The sequence below is a fragment of the Stegostoma tigrinum genome, chromosome 23 (assembly GCF_030684315.1).
Source record: "Stegostoma tigrinum isolate sSteTig4 chromosome 23, sSteTig4.hap1, whole genome shotgun sequence".
NCBI classification, from domain to species: Eukaryota; Metazoa; Chordata; class Chondrichthyes; order Orectolobiformes; family Stegostomatidae; genus Stegostoma; species Stegostoma tigrinum.
In genome coordinates, this window is record NC_081376.1 from 39,827,018 (window position 1) to 39,843,833 (window position 16,816).

The 16,816-nt window shown below is 43.0% G+C and overlaps 2 protein-coding genes across 4 annotated transcripts in view; one reads left to right on the plus strand and one right to left on the minus strand.

The window, feature by feature from the left end:
- The window catches only part of LOC125462223 (GRB2-related adapter protein-like), a 272,985-nt gene that overhangs the window by 51,616 nt on the left and 204,553 nt on the right, over window positions 1–16,816 (minus strand). The window contains exon 1 of one of the 3 annotated variants that reach the window (XM_048551983.2): window positions 572–1,179. The exons of the other annotated variants lie outside the window; for them this stretch is intronic. Within the exon in view, the coding sequence (XP_048407940.1) occupies window positions 572–649 (78 nt within the window). The 5' untranslated portion in view covers window positions 650–1,179. Of the gene's footprint in view, window positions 1–571; window positions 1,180–16,816 lie in introns of those variants that run through there. 3 annotated transcript variants of the gene reach the window in all.
- Window positions 13,161–16,816, plus strand: part of LOC125462439 (transmembrane protein 94-like) — a 156,705-nt gene continuing 153,049 nt past the window's right edge. The window contains exon 1 of the mRNA XM_059653874.1: window positions 13,161–13,223. Coding sequence (XP_059509857.1) covers window positions 13,206–13,223 — 18 coding nt within the window. The 5' untranslated portion in view covers window positions 13,161–13,205. The remainder of the gene's footprint in view (window positions 13,224–16,816) is intronic.

Consider the following 16,816-nt stretch of genomic DNA (forward strand, 5'->3'; position numbering starts at 1 on the left):
ACACAGTGGACGTAAGCGATGAGCTGTTTCATCTGGATACCACAAGTGGGCTGTTTTTCATTCACAAGTCTTCAGAAAATAACAAGCGATCAAATTCTCCACCAGCACAATCGCAGTGTGGAATAAAAAAAAGGATAATCCATAAACAAACACACCAGCCAGTAGTTTTGAGATGTTAGATGGCTGCCATTACAAGTTACAGCTGCACAGAGCTGCTGAGGGGTGCCCAGAACAAGGAGAAATAACCTTAAAATTAGACCAAGGATGTATCGGCGTGGTGTCAATTGCCACTTTTTCACACAAAAAGTAGTGGAACTCTCTCCCATGAAAAATTGGTGATCAATTAAACATTTCAAACTGAGATTGATGGATTCCTTGTTAGGCAAAAGTATTAAGGATTTCAGAGCCAACAAGGGCCAACAGAGTTAGTATGCTCATCAGCCATGATCTAGTGGAACAGGTTTGGGATGGCAGAATGGCCTTCTCCAAACTACATGCCACTAAAAATAATCAGGGGAAGATGATCTAAGGCTGGCTTTAACTTGCAATCGGTGCTGGGGATGGGGCTCACCTTCAGAGTTTCTCCCTTGTTGAAACTTAACTCGTCCGGAGCGGAAGCTGCAAAGTTGTACAAGGCGACTGCCTCCATGGTGCCAGGCGTTGGGAAGGGCACTTCTTCCTCCTGCCCCTCCCGGGGATGTGAAGGGGTTAAATCCAGGTAACGGTTTAGAAGCTGCAGATGCTCTTTGTTCCAGTTTCAGTCTCCCTTCCTTTCGTCTCTCTATGTTGCCTTCCGAGGCTGAGCTGTTTAAGTTTTAATGAGCCTGCGTGTTTTGTGTGGAGGAGAGGTGTAGTGCTGCCCGGCTTCTCACAGTGTCTGAACATCACTTGAATGTGAAAAGCATTTCCGTCTGCTCCGTCTCAAAGGGAAGGGGGATTTTTTTTTGTCTCTTTCTTCTATCTTCAGATGCAATGCACAACAGGAAGCTCATGTCACATTACGGCTGAAATATTTACCAGCAGTGGAATTTTGTTTTGTTGCTTCTCTCCTCACTTCTGAGCAATAGTGACTCTGACGCGCTGCATTATTAAGTATTCAAAGTGTTGATCTATTTGTACCTCACTAATTTCTGCCTCCTCCTGATGATGCTGACACTCATATACAATTCGCAGACATAGGTATTTTCAACTCCTTAACCTGATACCCAATCCTCCTTTGTGACCTCAGAGAGTAGGCTCATAGAATATTCAACACAAGGAACATTGCACTTCGATTTAATATTGTCTCTGGTTAGCCAATGCACGTTCATTCATATAAAATGTTTAGGATTGTGTGTATGTGTGTCTAACTACATGTGAAGTGTGCATGTTTGTTCACATGCATGCATTTCTGTGTGTGATGCACATGTATTTGTGTCTATCTTTTAGACAAAGTGTTAAACCCATCTGTTGGCTTAGATGTTAAAGATCCTGAGATTGTGAGCATGATGCCAAGAATATGGGAGGAAAATATTATGCAACCATTACCATTTTCTTTTCTATGAATGCAATGCATACACTGATACTGTAAAAGGATTGAATTACATTGTCTGCATTGTATTACTGATGGCAACGTCCCTCTGAAGTCACTTATGGTGGTGGGTACAAGAAAAGGTAGTAGGGTAACTATCAGAGTCCAAGCTATTGGTTCAATTACATTTTGTTTTAATCCTGCTAACTATTTACACTATCTAGCTCAGCATAAGGCTGTACACAGAAACATCTCACGCCAAAATCTGCTGCCATGTGATCTCTTACATCATTATTGATGCAGGCTGACTATTTACAGATTTTATGATTAACTCTTTATTGTGCACAAAGTAGAAGTTTCAAATTCAAGGATCTGTCATTACTGAGTTGTTGCTTTCCAGCTATTTCCAGGAATATTTCTGAGACTACATTTGTTCTCATGAATAGTCTGGTAAACATAAAAGCATTACCTTTTTATAGAATCCTTTCGACATCAACTCCTTGCAGCTCCACCATTTCTAGCATTAACTTTGGTCACTTTCAGTCCAAGACCATGGACCCTGTAGTTGACTGCTGTGCAGGTCATATCACATAATTCAACTTTTAACTCTTGCTGCATCATTAGCACTTCATAAAATTCACCACCAGATTTCAGGAAAGTAATCAAAGCATGAGGCAAGCAAAAAGTGGTTTTCAAAGTGGAAGACTGCAACTGTTTAAGTTGTACAAGGTTGGTAGCTGCATGCACTAAATGCATTTAACAGGACATCAAACCTGCAATCGCTAACTTCGGTCATTTCTGTAATTTGGCTGGATTTCATGACACTTTCATTTGCTGTTGAAAAGTCGTTTTCACATTCTTTCTGTGTTGCAATGAAAGGCATTCAAAAAGTGTTTAGCTGTCAAAAATGGTGATTAATTTCCAGAATGTTAATTATTTGCTTTCTCTCATATATATTTGCTCCCTGGTAAAAATATTACGCCAGATCAAGTCAACCAGAGACATGAATGGTTTAAACCACCAATTTGCCTGTTGCTAATTACAATAAAGAATGTGTTAAGGATGTTCCTCATGAACATGACTGCAGTCATTATTACAAAGAAGGAAGCTACTCCACAATCAAATTATGTTTGGAAGTCACATTCTCTGGTATTTGTGTGGAATTTTTTTCCCTATCCTGGTGTTTTACAGGAAATGGTGAGATAAATGGAAAAATATGGTGAAAATGAAAGAATCTAATTCTCTGTGTCAACAGAAATGTTGCCAAGCTTCCCTTCAAGTCATAAATGGCAAATTCAGAATCTCACTATTGAGTGACAACTATATTATTTACATGTACTTGCATCTTCTAAAAATCCCACCTCGCCTTACCCATATGCCACTTCCAATTTGCCCTTATTTTACCAAGAAACTAGATGGTGCAAATTTCCAACATGTAAATCAGAGTGGCTGCAGGTCGCCACATGCTTGTCTTGGCCATCATACAGCTGCTTCTTCAGAACACCATGGCCTACATGCTCCATGGTTACCATCGTCCTCAACCATTCATTAACGCAAGGCAGCATTGGTCAACCAGCAACCTCATACAATCATCCAGCCTCATCTCAGACCTACTGTCACACCACTTTAGAGCCTCAACATTTATTTTGATGTTCAGGGACACCTAAATCTTGTATGCTTCTGCCAAGTCACTTTGTAAGCAGGGACACACATGCATCTCATGCACTTACACAATATGTTCCTTTTGGCTCCTAGCTTGCTGTTGTGGTGCTTGCTGACTTTACTACTTGTTAGGATGCTGGCGTCCGTCTATACTAGGATACTTTCTCAGTGCAGATTCACTGACCTCAGCAATGACTTAAAGTTGACAGCTTTTGTGTGGGTCACAGAGCTTTGTTAGGACACAGGGTCTTTCATGCTCATTTACGTGCTGCCAGTCTCTGGCAATCTTTTCTTTGGCCTTCAGTCCTGTCGCATGTGCCTGCACTTTATGCAGTAAACTTATTGCATGTTCTTCAAAGCAAATTGCCATATGTTAAAGTCAAAGAGGAGCAGTCCCTGCTGGGGTGAAGGGAGTACAGCAGACTGGCAGGGATTGCTGCCGCTGCAGTGAGAAGGGCAGTTCTGACTCACCTCTGAAGTTGTGTGTGACTGGGCTTTAAACATAGCACCAGAAATGCTAAAGCTGAAAGGTCCCAACTTGTGTGCACGCTTCTGTCTCTCCAGCCACAAGATTTCAAGGATAGTACACAGGAGTCCAGTTAAATAATCAATAAGGTGAAGAGCGGAAGACTGGCTAAGAAAAATAACCCTAAACCATGGCAAGTCAGGCACAATGAATCTCATTTGACAAAACACTTTAACCAAAAATGACAGAATTTCACCCTGTTATTTCAGCATTTGCAATCTTCAGCTTTTAACACAGATTTGTCTTCTTTGTATGAGAGATGTCTTTGGTTTGTTGGTCAGAGTCAAACTCCAATGTTTATGTTTTCTTGATATGGTACGGTACAGAACCAAACTGCATATGTGACTGTTTATACATAAAGATTTTGTGATAATAATGTAGAGTTTGAAAAAAAAATAACTTCAACATAGTCCATCAAGCATAACTAAGGTTGAGAAATCCCACTGCTTGGAAACAATCTGAGAGTCTTTAGCACACTGATAGTGTCCCTACCTCTGGATTCAAGTCCCACCTGCTTCAGAAATGCGTCTAAAACAGATCCTGACAAGTCAAATTTAAAATAGTCTACAAACAATTTAACCAATTATCTGTCTACCTCCGTAGAAGCTCATTCGCAGAAGTAATCACATTCAAGAGCTATATGCAAATATAAACTTCTGCTTCCAAATGGTTATGAAAAAAAAATGGACAGATTAATTTTTAGGTCTGATGTATTGAAAATCATCTTGTAATGTTGGACTTGCTCTAACAGTGTGTTGAAATCACTTGACTCAAATTTAATTGTATACCATTCATGTTTACATTTTCTTGCTGCTTCCATATGTCCATTTCAGTAGCTTTAAATGCAGCCATTAATCTGTGAACTGATCTTTACTTGAAGAGGGGGGATTCAAAAACCTGAAGGGAAATAAGTTGCACATGCGTGAATGCAAAATTTCCCTCTGTCACAAGGCCATGTGGTATGCAAATATCAATTCCATTCCGACAATTTCTCCTTTTAAGACCCACAGATCTACAATCTATCTTAAAACTATATAACCTTTGAAATCACTTTACAGCTTTCTGACTCAACATTGATGTCAGATCACGTCATGTCATGATTTTCTCCAGCAGCAGATGGCAGTAATGAATCTGCTGTTGCTAGTTCCTCTCTTTTCATCTCATCTTTTGCTACTTCTCCTGCCTCAGTACCAATTTTTTATTATCCCTTTTCCTGTTGAATCACTCGTCCTCCATGGCATGGTAGACCATTGTTTCTGTTCTTTTTTCCCGTTCCTTGCCTCTGCATTGCCTTAAAACCTGTTAACATTTCTAATCTTGGCCAGTTCTGATTGAAAAAACATTGACCTAAAGTGGGACCCTTGTTTCTGCTTGCACAATTGCCTCCTGACCTGTATTTTCTGTTTTTATAACTTTCTTTAATATCAAGTAACTGTTTACAAGTTGTTCTCCCATTCCAGAATTCTGGAAATCTGGTATAAACAGCCTGCTTTCTTCTGACAGGAAAGATGAACATTGAGTAAATGTCTTTGTTCTCTCCGCCTTCCATTGGATTATCTTGGCTGATTAGCATTTTATTGCGTCTTGGAGGTCTGTAGCACTGAAAAAGACCCTACAGCCCGTTAAGTGTGCACCTGTCCAAAACAAGTGCCTGTTATTTTCTTACAAAAACAAAGTTGCTGGAAAAGCTCAGCAGGCCTGGCAGCATCTGTGAAGGATAACACAGAGTTAACGATTCAGGCCCGGTGACCCTTCCTCAGAACGGGTTATTTTCTTTCTTGTCTTAGTGAATTGTGAATGTATTAAGGTAGGAACTTGCTCGAATCAGTAGCTTTGCAAAACAAACAGACAGCAATAACAACAAGACAGAACTAAAGGTAAGGAAGACTGCACGGTCAAAGATTAAGTAGGTTACCAGTCTCAAACAGGTTGGTCTTTGAGGCAGACATTGCAATTCACCTCACTACTGCCAGCTTGGGGAGGGGAATGAGGATCACAGTTTGCACTCCTCGATGTTGCCTGGCAACTCCTGTTGGCAAATGTAAATGACTCAGAGAAGCAGCTTTTCTTTAACTCCCTGCTGGTTTTCATCTGTTAACCAGCATGAACTCAAGTTGTGAAAAAGCTATCTCCGACAGACATTCTCCTAAACCACATTACATTTCACGTAACTACAAAATCCTGCATTTATGTAGTACCCATTGAGTAGCAAAATGCCCTAACATGAGTTACCAGGTACAGTTTAGCACAAGAGGAAGAGATATTAGTACAGGTGACTGAAAGCATGGTCGAAGAGTTGCAGGAAAAGAGAAACGCAGAGAGGGATATCCAGGGCTTAAATCTGAAGACACAGCCAGCAATGTAGTAGTGAAACAATTTGAAAGAAATATGAATTTAGCATAAATTTTTGTTATAAATTATTTTAGCATTAAAATGTCAATGCTGCACTTAGTAAATCCTTAACACTATCATCTATTTTAAACAAAATCTTGGGGGAATTACAAAAGTACCAATGGCCATAAGCTATGTGAGCTGTTGAATGTAGTAAGAGCGTGTCTTCCAGGTCTATGTGGAGCTTTTCATAGATAAATGGGAGGATTGCTGGGACTAAAATTCGCGGAGTGGCATAAATCACTTTCCTAATTTCCTGATGTTTGGTTAATGTTTAACAATTCAGTTCTCACAGAGCTTTTCGGTAGGTCTGCTATCCTGATCCATAACCAGCTTTATGTTAACTTGCATGCCAAAGATACATATTGACATGCCAGCTCTCTGGAATTGTGTTCACTTACTTAACCTTGTTCAGGGAAAAACGTATGTTCACAAACCTGACTCTTTAAAAGAGAACACAGCAGGCCAAGCAGCATCAGACGAGCAGGAAGGCTGATGTTTCAGGCCTAGACCTGTCTGGCCCGAAACGTTAGCCTTCCTGCTCCTCTGATGCTGCTTGGCCTGCTGTGTTCATCCAGCTGTACACCTTGTTACCACAGATTCTCCAGCATCTCCAGTTCCAAGAGAACCTGGCTGGATAGACTTCTTCCAGTAAGCTTCACCATTTTTCCATTGACTCCTTCAGAACCGGACCATTTCTTTGAGTTAACATGTACAGTGTAATGAGTGAAGCCCCAATGGGTCAACCATCTAATTTTTGTTTATTCACTTATGGCACATGGGTGTTGCAGGCTGGGCAATGCCAAGCCTTAGCTACCCTTGAGAAGGTGTTGGTGAGCTGCCTTCTTGAACTGCTGAGGTCCACGTGTTGTAGGTAGACCGTCAGTGTCATGAGGGAGGACGTTCTAGTGAGTTCGACCCAGTGACACTGAAGCAGCAGCGATATAGAGTCATTAAGTCATGGAGATGCACAGCACAGAAACAGACCCTTTGGTGCAACTCGACCAGATATCCTATAAAAATGCAATCCCATTTGCCAACAATTAGCCCATATTCCTCTAAACCCTTACTATTCATATACCCATCCAAATGCCCTTTAACTATTGTAATCGTACCAGCCTCTGTCACTTTATCTGGCAGCTCATTCCATATACACACCACCCTCTGTATGAAAAAGTTGCCCCATAGGTCCTTTTTGTATCTTTCCCCTCTCACCTTAAACCTATGCCCTCTAGTTTTGGGCTCTCTCACCCCGGGGAAAAGACCTTGCCTATCTACCCTATCCATGTCCCTCATGATTTTATAAACCTCTGTAAGGTTATCGCTTTAGCCTCCGATGTTCTAGGGAAAATAACCCCAGCCTAATTCAGCCTCTCCTTTTAACTCAAACTGTCCAATCCTGGCAACATCCTTGTAAATCATTTCTAAATCCTTTCCAATTTCACAACATCCTTCCTATAGAAGACAGACCGGAATTGCATGCAAAACTCCAAAAGTGGCCTAACCAATGCCCTGATCAGCTGCAACATGAACTCCCAACTCCTTTCCTTCGTACCTTGGCCAATAAATGCAAGCCTTTATAAACACCTTATTCATTGTCTTACCTACCTGCGTCTTCACTTTCAAGGAATATGAACCTGCACTCCAAGTCACTTGCCAAGTCAGGATAGTGAGTGGCTTGGAGGAGAATTCAGGTGGTGGTGTTCCTATCTGCTTCTATATGGAAGTGGTCGTGGGTATGGAAGGTGCTGTCTAAGGTGAATTTCTACGGAGCACCCGTGGATGATACACACTGCTACTGAGCATCATGAGAAGGCTTGGTCGTATATTGTCTTGCTGATGATTCTTCAATGCTTCCAGTGTAAAGGATAATGCTGCACTGGGTTGAAATGCTCATGGTACTCCTATGTGGTATCACTTGTTATAATTAAACATTAACATGTAAGGGATGATGGCTGAACAAATACAACAAATAATGTTGATGCCACCAAACTCAGCAGGGACAGGCAAGATGTGGGGGGTGGGGAGGGGGCTCAACTGAAAGGATCTGAAACAAAAATGTGCTTTGCTTGCTGCAGCCCCAACAACATTCAAGGAGATTGACGCCATCCAGGACAAAGTAGCTGCTTCATTGGCATCACATCTACAAACATTCACTCCATCCACCACTGACAAGATGCACTGCAGAAATTTACCAAAGATCCTCAGACAGCACCTTCCAAACCGTAGATAATAAAATGTGAGGCTGGATGAACACAGCAGGCCAAGCAGCGTCTCAGGAGCACAAAAGCTGACGTTTCGGGCCTAGACCCTTCATCAGAGAGGGGGATGGGGAGAGGGAACTGGAATAAATAGGGAGAGAGGGGGGGGGGGGGCGGACCGAAGTTGGAGGGTAAAGAAGATAGGTGGAGAGAGTGTAGGTGGGGAGGTAGGGAGGGGATAGGTCAGTCCAGGGAAGACGGACAGGTCAAGGAGGTGGGATGAGGTTAGTAGGTAGCTGGGGGTGCGGCTTGGGGTCGGAGGAAGGGATGGGTGAGAGGAAGAACCGGTTAGGGAGGCAGAGACAGGTTGGACTGGTTTTGGGATGCAGTGGGTGGGGGGAAAGAGCTGGGCTGGTTGTGTGGTGCAGTGGGGGGAGGGGACGAACTGGGCTGGTTTAGGGATGCAGTAGGGGAAGGGGAGATTTTGAAACTGGTGAAGTCCACATTGATACCATATGGCTGCAGGGTTCCCAGGCGGAATATGAGTTGCTGTTCCTGCAACCTTCGGGTGGCATCATTGTGGCACTGCAGGAGGCCCATGATGGACATGTCATCTAGAGAGTGGGAGGGGGAGTGGAAATGGTTTGCGACTGGGAGGTGCAGTTGTTTGTTGCGAACTGAGCGGAGGTGTTCTGCAAAGCGGTCCCCAAGCCTCCGCTTGGTTTCCCCAATGTAGAGGAAGCCGCACCGGGTACAGTGGATGCAGTATACCACATTGGCAGATGTGCAGGTGTACCTCTGCTTAATGTGGAATGTCATCTTGGGGCCTGGGATGGGGGTGAGGGAGGAGGTGTGGGGACAGGTGTAGCATTTCCTGCGGTTGCAGGGGAAGGTGCCGGGTGTGGTGGGGTTGGAGGGCAGTGTGGAGCGAACAAGGGAGTCACGGAGAGAGTGGTCTCTCCGGAAAGCTGACAGGGGTGGGGATGGAAAAATGTCTTGGGTGGTGGGGTCGGATTGTAAATGGCGGAAGTGTCGGAGGATAATGCGTTGTATCCGGAGGTTGGTAGGGTGGTGTGTGAGAACGAGGGGGATCCTCTTGGGGCGGTTGTGGCGAGGGCGGGGTGTGAGGGATGTGTTGCGGGAAATACGGGAGACGCGGTCAAGGGCGTTCTCGATCACTGTGGGGGGAAAGTTGCGGTCCTTAAAGAACTTGGACATCTGGGATGTGCGGGAGTGGAATGTCTTATCGTGGGAGCTGATGCGGCGGAGGCGGAGGAATTGGGAATAGGTGCGGCGGAGGAATTGGGAATAGACCAGATTAGCTTTTGTCTCCTGAGATGCTGCTTGGCCTGCTCTGTTCATCCAGCCTCACATTTTATTATCTTGGAATTCTCCAGCATCTGCAGTTCCCATTATCTCTCACCTTCCAAACCGTGACCACTTCCATCCAGAATGACACGACCAGCAGATAAATGGGAACACCACCACCTTCAAGTTTCCCTCCAAGCCACTCACCATCCTGACTTGGAAATATATCACCGTTCCTTTACTATTGCTGGGTCCAAATCCTGGAGTTGTCTCCCTAATGGATTTGTTGGTTAATCCACAGGAGGTAGACTGCAACGGTTCAATAAGGCAGCTCACCACCATGTTCTCAAGGGCAACTAGGGATGGGTAATGAATGCTGGCCCGACATCCACATCCCACAAAATGGATAATTTTTAAAAAAATTTACAGAAGGGTGGACTGGCTGAAACTGAACTGGTAAAGAATGGAACATAAAAGACATTGTAGTCTGAGGAGCTGGACATAGAAGGAGCAAACTAGGATGCCATACGGAAATCACAGTCGTAGGAATGAGGAAAGGTGGAAACTGCATACTTGATGTGGGAAAAGAGAGAGGTAATAATGCATGCTGAGGGAGGGGAGGACCAGAATGTGAATTGAACACTGGGGGGAGGGGGTGTGGGTGCTGTGGACTGTAAGGATGAGGCTAAGCCTTGGTGTTCTGGATGGGAGTGGGGTCAGGGAAATGAGCAGGAATATCAAGGCAGATACTAAAGGACTGATAGTCATGGGCAGAGATAGACGACAAACAGAGGAGACATGGGAGCAAAGGAGAGGGCTGTCTAATGTTAAGAATAGAAAGAGTAAAGTGGCAGAGGAGGATATAGGGTGAAAGAGTTGAAAGGATAGTTTAGAAGCACCATCTTGCTCAAGTGAAAGACTCTTAGAGAATGTGCGCATGGTAAGAGTCTATGTGATCCTGTGCAACACAAACTAAGGCAATTGAAGCAGAAACAAAAAAAAACTATTGTGTGAGCATTCAGTTAAGGGCTTTGCACTGAAGAAAATCATGTCTGCAGAATAAAGATGAATAAGTTGTTTCAGCTCCAAGCAACAACATTACAACCATGTCCCATCATTCATTAACCCTTGATGAGAAGAGGACATAATAATTAACAACAATACTAACAGTGCTGGGGAGTTGTTCCATATTCAATTGTACAGGAGCAATCACAGGCCCACGTGTATGACATAGGGCTGAGACTGACTCATGGATTAAGGTGGCTGTAGATTCCAAGGTTGTAGGACTACATTGCAGGAAATACTGAAGGCCACCAAGTTATCAGATTGAACAGATTACCACGTGAATGGAAAGCACTGTAAAGATAAAGACCACAAAAGTAACTTGCAGCATCAGGAAGGGGAAAACCCATCCTAGGTCATGGGGAATGCACCTCACTGTGTATTGGTGGTTTTTGGGACAGGCTTTTACTCAAGCCTGAGCAGCCTGACAGTGATCCAAGGGGGAGATTGATTATGTCAAGTTCTCAAATGGAAAAGATTCATCTTATTCCTGATATTTGTTCACACATCAGTACTTCCATATCAAGTGTTTAATCTATTTAACTCTGTTACTGTGTTACATTTTTGCAGAGTTTGCTTTGTAAATGTTGAGACAAATAAGAGGGAGGATGTTGGATGTGGATTGCAAACAGTGCTTTGAAGATTTCTTTATCGGAGTGTCTTAATGTTGCCTGAAGCTGATATTTGATGTTGAGTCTGGTTCCTTCTTGGCTTTGATATTTATCAGACGAAGGTGGTGGGGTAATCTTTCACATCCATTTAAGGCCATCAGACAGAACCGTGATTCTAGCTCCTGCATTCAATTTAAAGTGTATGTGATGCTCACAATCTGACATTGACTGTCATTATCTGTAAAATCCTTGTGATAAATAATTCCCTGCTAAAGGCTGCCTTTAAAGGCAGTTGCCTTGTGATTTTTGAGTTCGGCCTTCTTTGCAAACACAACCACTGTTATTGAAACCCTGGCTTTTGATGGAGTGGCTGATACGTTTCTCCCAGCTGTGAACCTTTGCACCATTGCAGAGAGATTGCAAAATGGTGGTGATCTCCTTCTCCTTTCCTGTTGTTGCTGTGGTGTGCTTTTGGTTCCGAACCTCCCACAGTGAATGGCTTGGAAGGGTTTACACCCAATCGAGCTCTGTTCAACCAGTCGGCAGTGCCCCCCGCCCCCCAACATTCTAGAAAATTCTAAGGTTGGTTAGGTTGGAATTCATAGCTCACCTGAGTCAAAGTTCATCTCTTTTCCGGTGCTGGGTGCGTTAGTGAACAGCATGTAGACTGGGATAACAAAGTGTGGAGCTGGATGAACACGGCAGGCCAAGCAGCATCTTAGGAGCACAAAAGCTGACGTTTCAGGCCTGGACCCTTCATCAGAAAAGGGGGAGGGGAAGAGGGTTCTGAAATAAATAGGGAGAGAGGGGGAGGCGGATCGAAGGTGCAGAGGACAAGAGAGTTACAGAGGGAGAGAGATCCCCTGAGGTTTGTCTGGAGGGAGGAGGGTAACTTCTTCAGGTTATGCATCCATGGAAGAGGCTTCGCAGTGAGGTTAAAATTGTATCAGAGACTGGGTTGGCTTTAAAGATTTCTGTAATACCAGACTTCTCTTTGGGTTCAACCCCTTTGTCATAAAACGTTACATTTCAATCAGTTATTTACATTGTTTTGTTTTTGTCAGCAGTTTTTCTTTCCTCGCCTAATTATCACATTGATGTGTGTCAGATGTGGCTCAGGTGCCTCTAAGCCTTAAGGATCTTGTCATATCCCATTGAACAGAAAATAAGTCAAGGCTGACAGTGCAGTGTAGTACAGAGGAAGTGCTGGATTGTTGGAGGTGCTGTCTCTTGATGAGATGTTAAACTGAAACCCTGTCTTTCCCCTCGAGTGGATTACAAAGCTCCAATTGTATCATTTTGAAGACAAGCTGTTTGTCTGTCCACCAGTATCATTATAACTGATCAGTCATTATCATGTTGTCTGTGGGAGATCTCTGCACATCATAGCAGTAACTGACTGCACTTCAAAAGAACTTCATGTGTTATAAAGAGCATTGAGATATCTGGTTGTCTTGAAGATTACTACATAAATAAGGGCATCTTCTTTCTATAACTAATTTGCAAAACATTAAATTGGATATTTCTCTTAAATGATGCTGCCATGGAAATCATTTTTCTTAACGTTGAAGTAAAATCAAAACCCTACCTGTTGTTTTGTCATTATTCCAATCTCCCCAAAAATTATCTATTCCCTCATAAATAATTGAAGTTAGGGAACAGTTATTAGTTCTACATAACTCTTGTTGGGTTGTATAATTAATGGCCTATCCAAATTGGTGACCATTACAGATAAAAGCAGCACCTGTAAATGACAAGTCGATGTATCTGACTTGCTCCAAATGCAGCAGCTGCTGATTACAGGATGTATCGTTGCCATGGAAGCTGGATTTGTAGCAGGTTTGAATGTTTTCCTTCTTTGCCGGTTCACAAGCCTGCTGTAACTGAACACTTCTTCATTTGGATATCTTTTTAGCAGTGGCAATTACTTGAAAATGGACGGAGGTGATTTGGTATGTATTTTTATAGGACTTTTATTGGTGTTCAATTGTGAAGTATGGAACATATTAATTTAGTTGCATAAAATCATGTAACTTAATCAAACAGTTGGATTTCAGCTCACGTTAGTTGCTAGGAACATGTCACCTGTGCATTTTTAACTTGAAAGCATTCAGAAAAGTTTATAGTTTGTAATAAAAAAACTTAATTTTTCAACCATTTAAGTTCTCATTTGACACTTCACTTGCATAGCATACAATGAGTAGAGAAACATCCCACACATTTTTTCTCTGAATTATTATTTAAAGTTTCCATTGTGGGTGAAAATATTTTGTGATGAAATTTGTTTTCTTAAATAACAATTTTAATTTTCCTAGGAATGGTTATTATTCCTACCATCAGAAAATTTAGCTGTTTAGCAAAGAAGAATTGCATATCACAGAAGTCTTAACTTAGTTGTTTTGATAAAAGTGGAGGTACTTTAATATAAACCCTAGACTCTCTGCATCTGGCCTTCGGCAGCTTGAGTTCAAATCTGAACTGCTCCAGAAGTGTGTCTTAACATCTGTGAATGGGTTGATTAGAAAAGCATCTATTTGGTAATGTCCCTACCTCTAAGCCAGTTACATGGGTTCATGTGCCACCTGCCCCAGAGGTGTGTAATAATGTATCTTAATAGATTTAGAAATTATATAAATGTTTCCACACCGTATGGAGTCTATGGAGAGACCTTCATGGCAATAAACAGATGGTGCACATAACTGACCAAACTTGGTTCTTTGTCTGAGACTGCAGTAAATGAGGTTGCAGCGTGATGCCAACAGCCTGGGTTCTGAAGAAGGGTCTAGACCCGTCAGCCTTCCTGCTCTTCTGACGCTGCATGGCCTGCTGTGTTCATCCAGTTCTACATCTTGTTATCTCATTATGGGTTCATTTCCTGCTCTGGCTGAGGTTACCATAAAGGACTCTCCTTCTCAACCACTCCCCTCACACGTAGTATGGTGAACCTCAGGTTAAAACCACTACCAGTTGTCTCTCGCTAATGACAGAGCAGTTCATGGTCCTCTGAGATGATGATGACTTTACCTTAAGGGGTTTAATTAGCTAAGTTGGCTGGGCAGCTAGCTTGTGATGCAAAGTGATGCCAATGGGAATGGGCTGAATTCTTGCAATGGCTGAGTGGCACGAATGGCATTCCTTCTTCACCTCTTCCCTCAACTGAGGTGCAGTGACCCTCAGGTTAAACTTCACCAGTCATCTCTCTTCAACAAAACTATGTCTATTATCTTATCAACTATTTTGCACATCGAATGATGTTTATGTGACTTGCGTTAGCAATTTCACAATAAGTAACATTCTTACTTCAGAGTCTGAAACGTGTGGGTTTAGCTTTCACTCAAGCTTTGCACACAAGATTCAGGTTGGTACTTCAGTGCAGTTAAAAGGGAATGCTACCCAGAGAGCAGTGTTGTCTTTCAGTTAAGACATTAAACTGAGGTGCATAATACTAGAGAAGATTAACTTTATTCTGCAACTATTCTCAAAAACAGACTGGATCCAATGAAAGAAGGCATTTGGGAACATTCCCTCTTTTTAAAATGATCTCATGCGGACAAGTCACTATTTAGAGTCTGGGAACCCAAGTACATACTTTCAAACTATCATCATGGAACCTGATGCACACCTTACACCAACAGATGCTGTGTTGCTAGCGGCTTAGTCACAATCAATGTATGGAAAATGAACATTGGTAGTTTGTTACCCATCGCGGAATGTTCTACAATTACAGTTACTGGTTTTTATATCACTTACGTGGATATGTTCAACAGACTTAAGGATTCAAAGCTAATAATTTATTTGAGACAAGTGATATTTATCTAAAAGTGTTGAAAGCATAAATGAGAGATATGATGACTGCAGATAAGATCTTATTTACTTAGAAATACCAATGCCAGTCAATAAATGTAACATAATATGGGCCCATTAGAAGCTGACAAAAGAATGGAATTGCTCATTAGGAACAAACTGAATGATTACTGGTTGGGATAGAAAGCAAGGAACATGGTTTTAGATAGGAAGATCCTTTCTCACTAGCCTCCTTGACTTTTTGAGGGATTGATATCCCCATAGCACATGCTCAGACTTCAAGAAAGTTTCTGTTTTAAGTCCAGTGATCTTTTGAAAGATCAAAGGACTTGGAATGTTAACTCTGCTTTCTCTCCACAGATGCTGTCAGACCTGCTGAGTTTCCCAACAATTTCTGTTTTGTTTCAAATTTCCAGCATCCACAGATCTTCATTTTTATTTTAACGAATGCCAGGTTGGCTAAGTATGGAGTAGAACATAGAACAGTGTCGCACAGTATAGGCCCTTCAGCCCACGATTTTGTGCTGAACTTTTACCCTAATCCTAAGGTCTATCTAACTTCCATCCCTACCTTATACTATCATCCATACGCCTATCTAATAGCTGCTTAAATGTCCTAATGAGGCCGACTCCAATAGCGTCTCCAGCAATGCATTCCATTTCCCTACCATTCTCTGAGTAAAGAACCTATCTCTGATGTCTCCCCTGTATCTACCTCCACTCATTTTAAAACTATAGTAATAGCTACCTCCACCCAAGGAAAAAGTCTCTGGCTGTCCACTCTATCTATACCTCTGATCAGTTTGTACACCTCTAACAAGTCACCTCACCACACCCAGCACCTTCTCCTGCAACCGCAGGAAATGCTACACTTGCCCCCACACCTCCTCCCTCACCCCTATCCCAGGCCCCAAGATGACTTTCCATATTAAGCAGAGGTTCACCTGCACATCTGCCAATGTGGTATACTGTATCCATTGTACCCGGTGTGGCTACCTCTACATTGGGGAAACCAAGCGGAGGCTTGGGGACCGCTTTGCAGAACACCTCCGCTGGGTTCGCAATAAACAACTGCACCTCCCAGTCGCGAACCATTTCAACTCCCCCTCCCATTCTTTAGATGACATGTCCATCATGGGCCTCCTGCAGTGCCACAATGATGCCACCCGAAGATTGCAGGAACAGCAACTCATATTCCGCTTGGGAACCCTGCAGCCATATGGTATCAATGTGGACTTCACCAGCTTCAAAATCTCCCCTTCCCCCACCGCATCCCAAAACCAGCCCAGTTCGTCCCCTCTCCCCACTGCATCACACAACCAGCCCAGCTCTTCCCCTCCCCCCACTGCATCCCAAAACCAGTCCAGCCTGTCTCTGCCTCCCTAACCTGTTCTTCCTCTCACCCATCCCTTCCTCCCACCCCAAGCCGCACCTCCATTTCCTACCTACTAACCTCATCTCACCTCCTTGACCTGTCCGTCTTCCCTGGACTGACCTATCTCCTCTCCACCTATCTTCTTTTCTCTCCATCTTCGGTCCGCCTCCCCCTCTCTCCCTATTTATTCCAGAACCCTCACCCCATCCCCCTCTCTGATGAAGGGTCTAGGCCCGAAACGTCAGCTTTTGTGCTCCTGAGATGCTGCTTGGCCTGCTGTGTTCATCCAGCCTCACATTTCATTATCTTGGATTCTCCAGCATCTGCAGTTCCTAATATCTCTATTTCTAATTGGATGTTGGAATG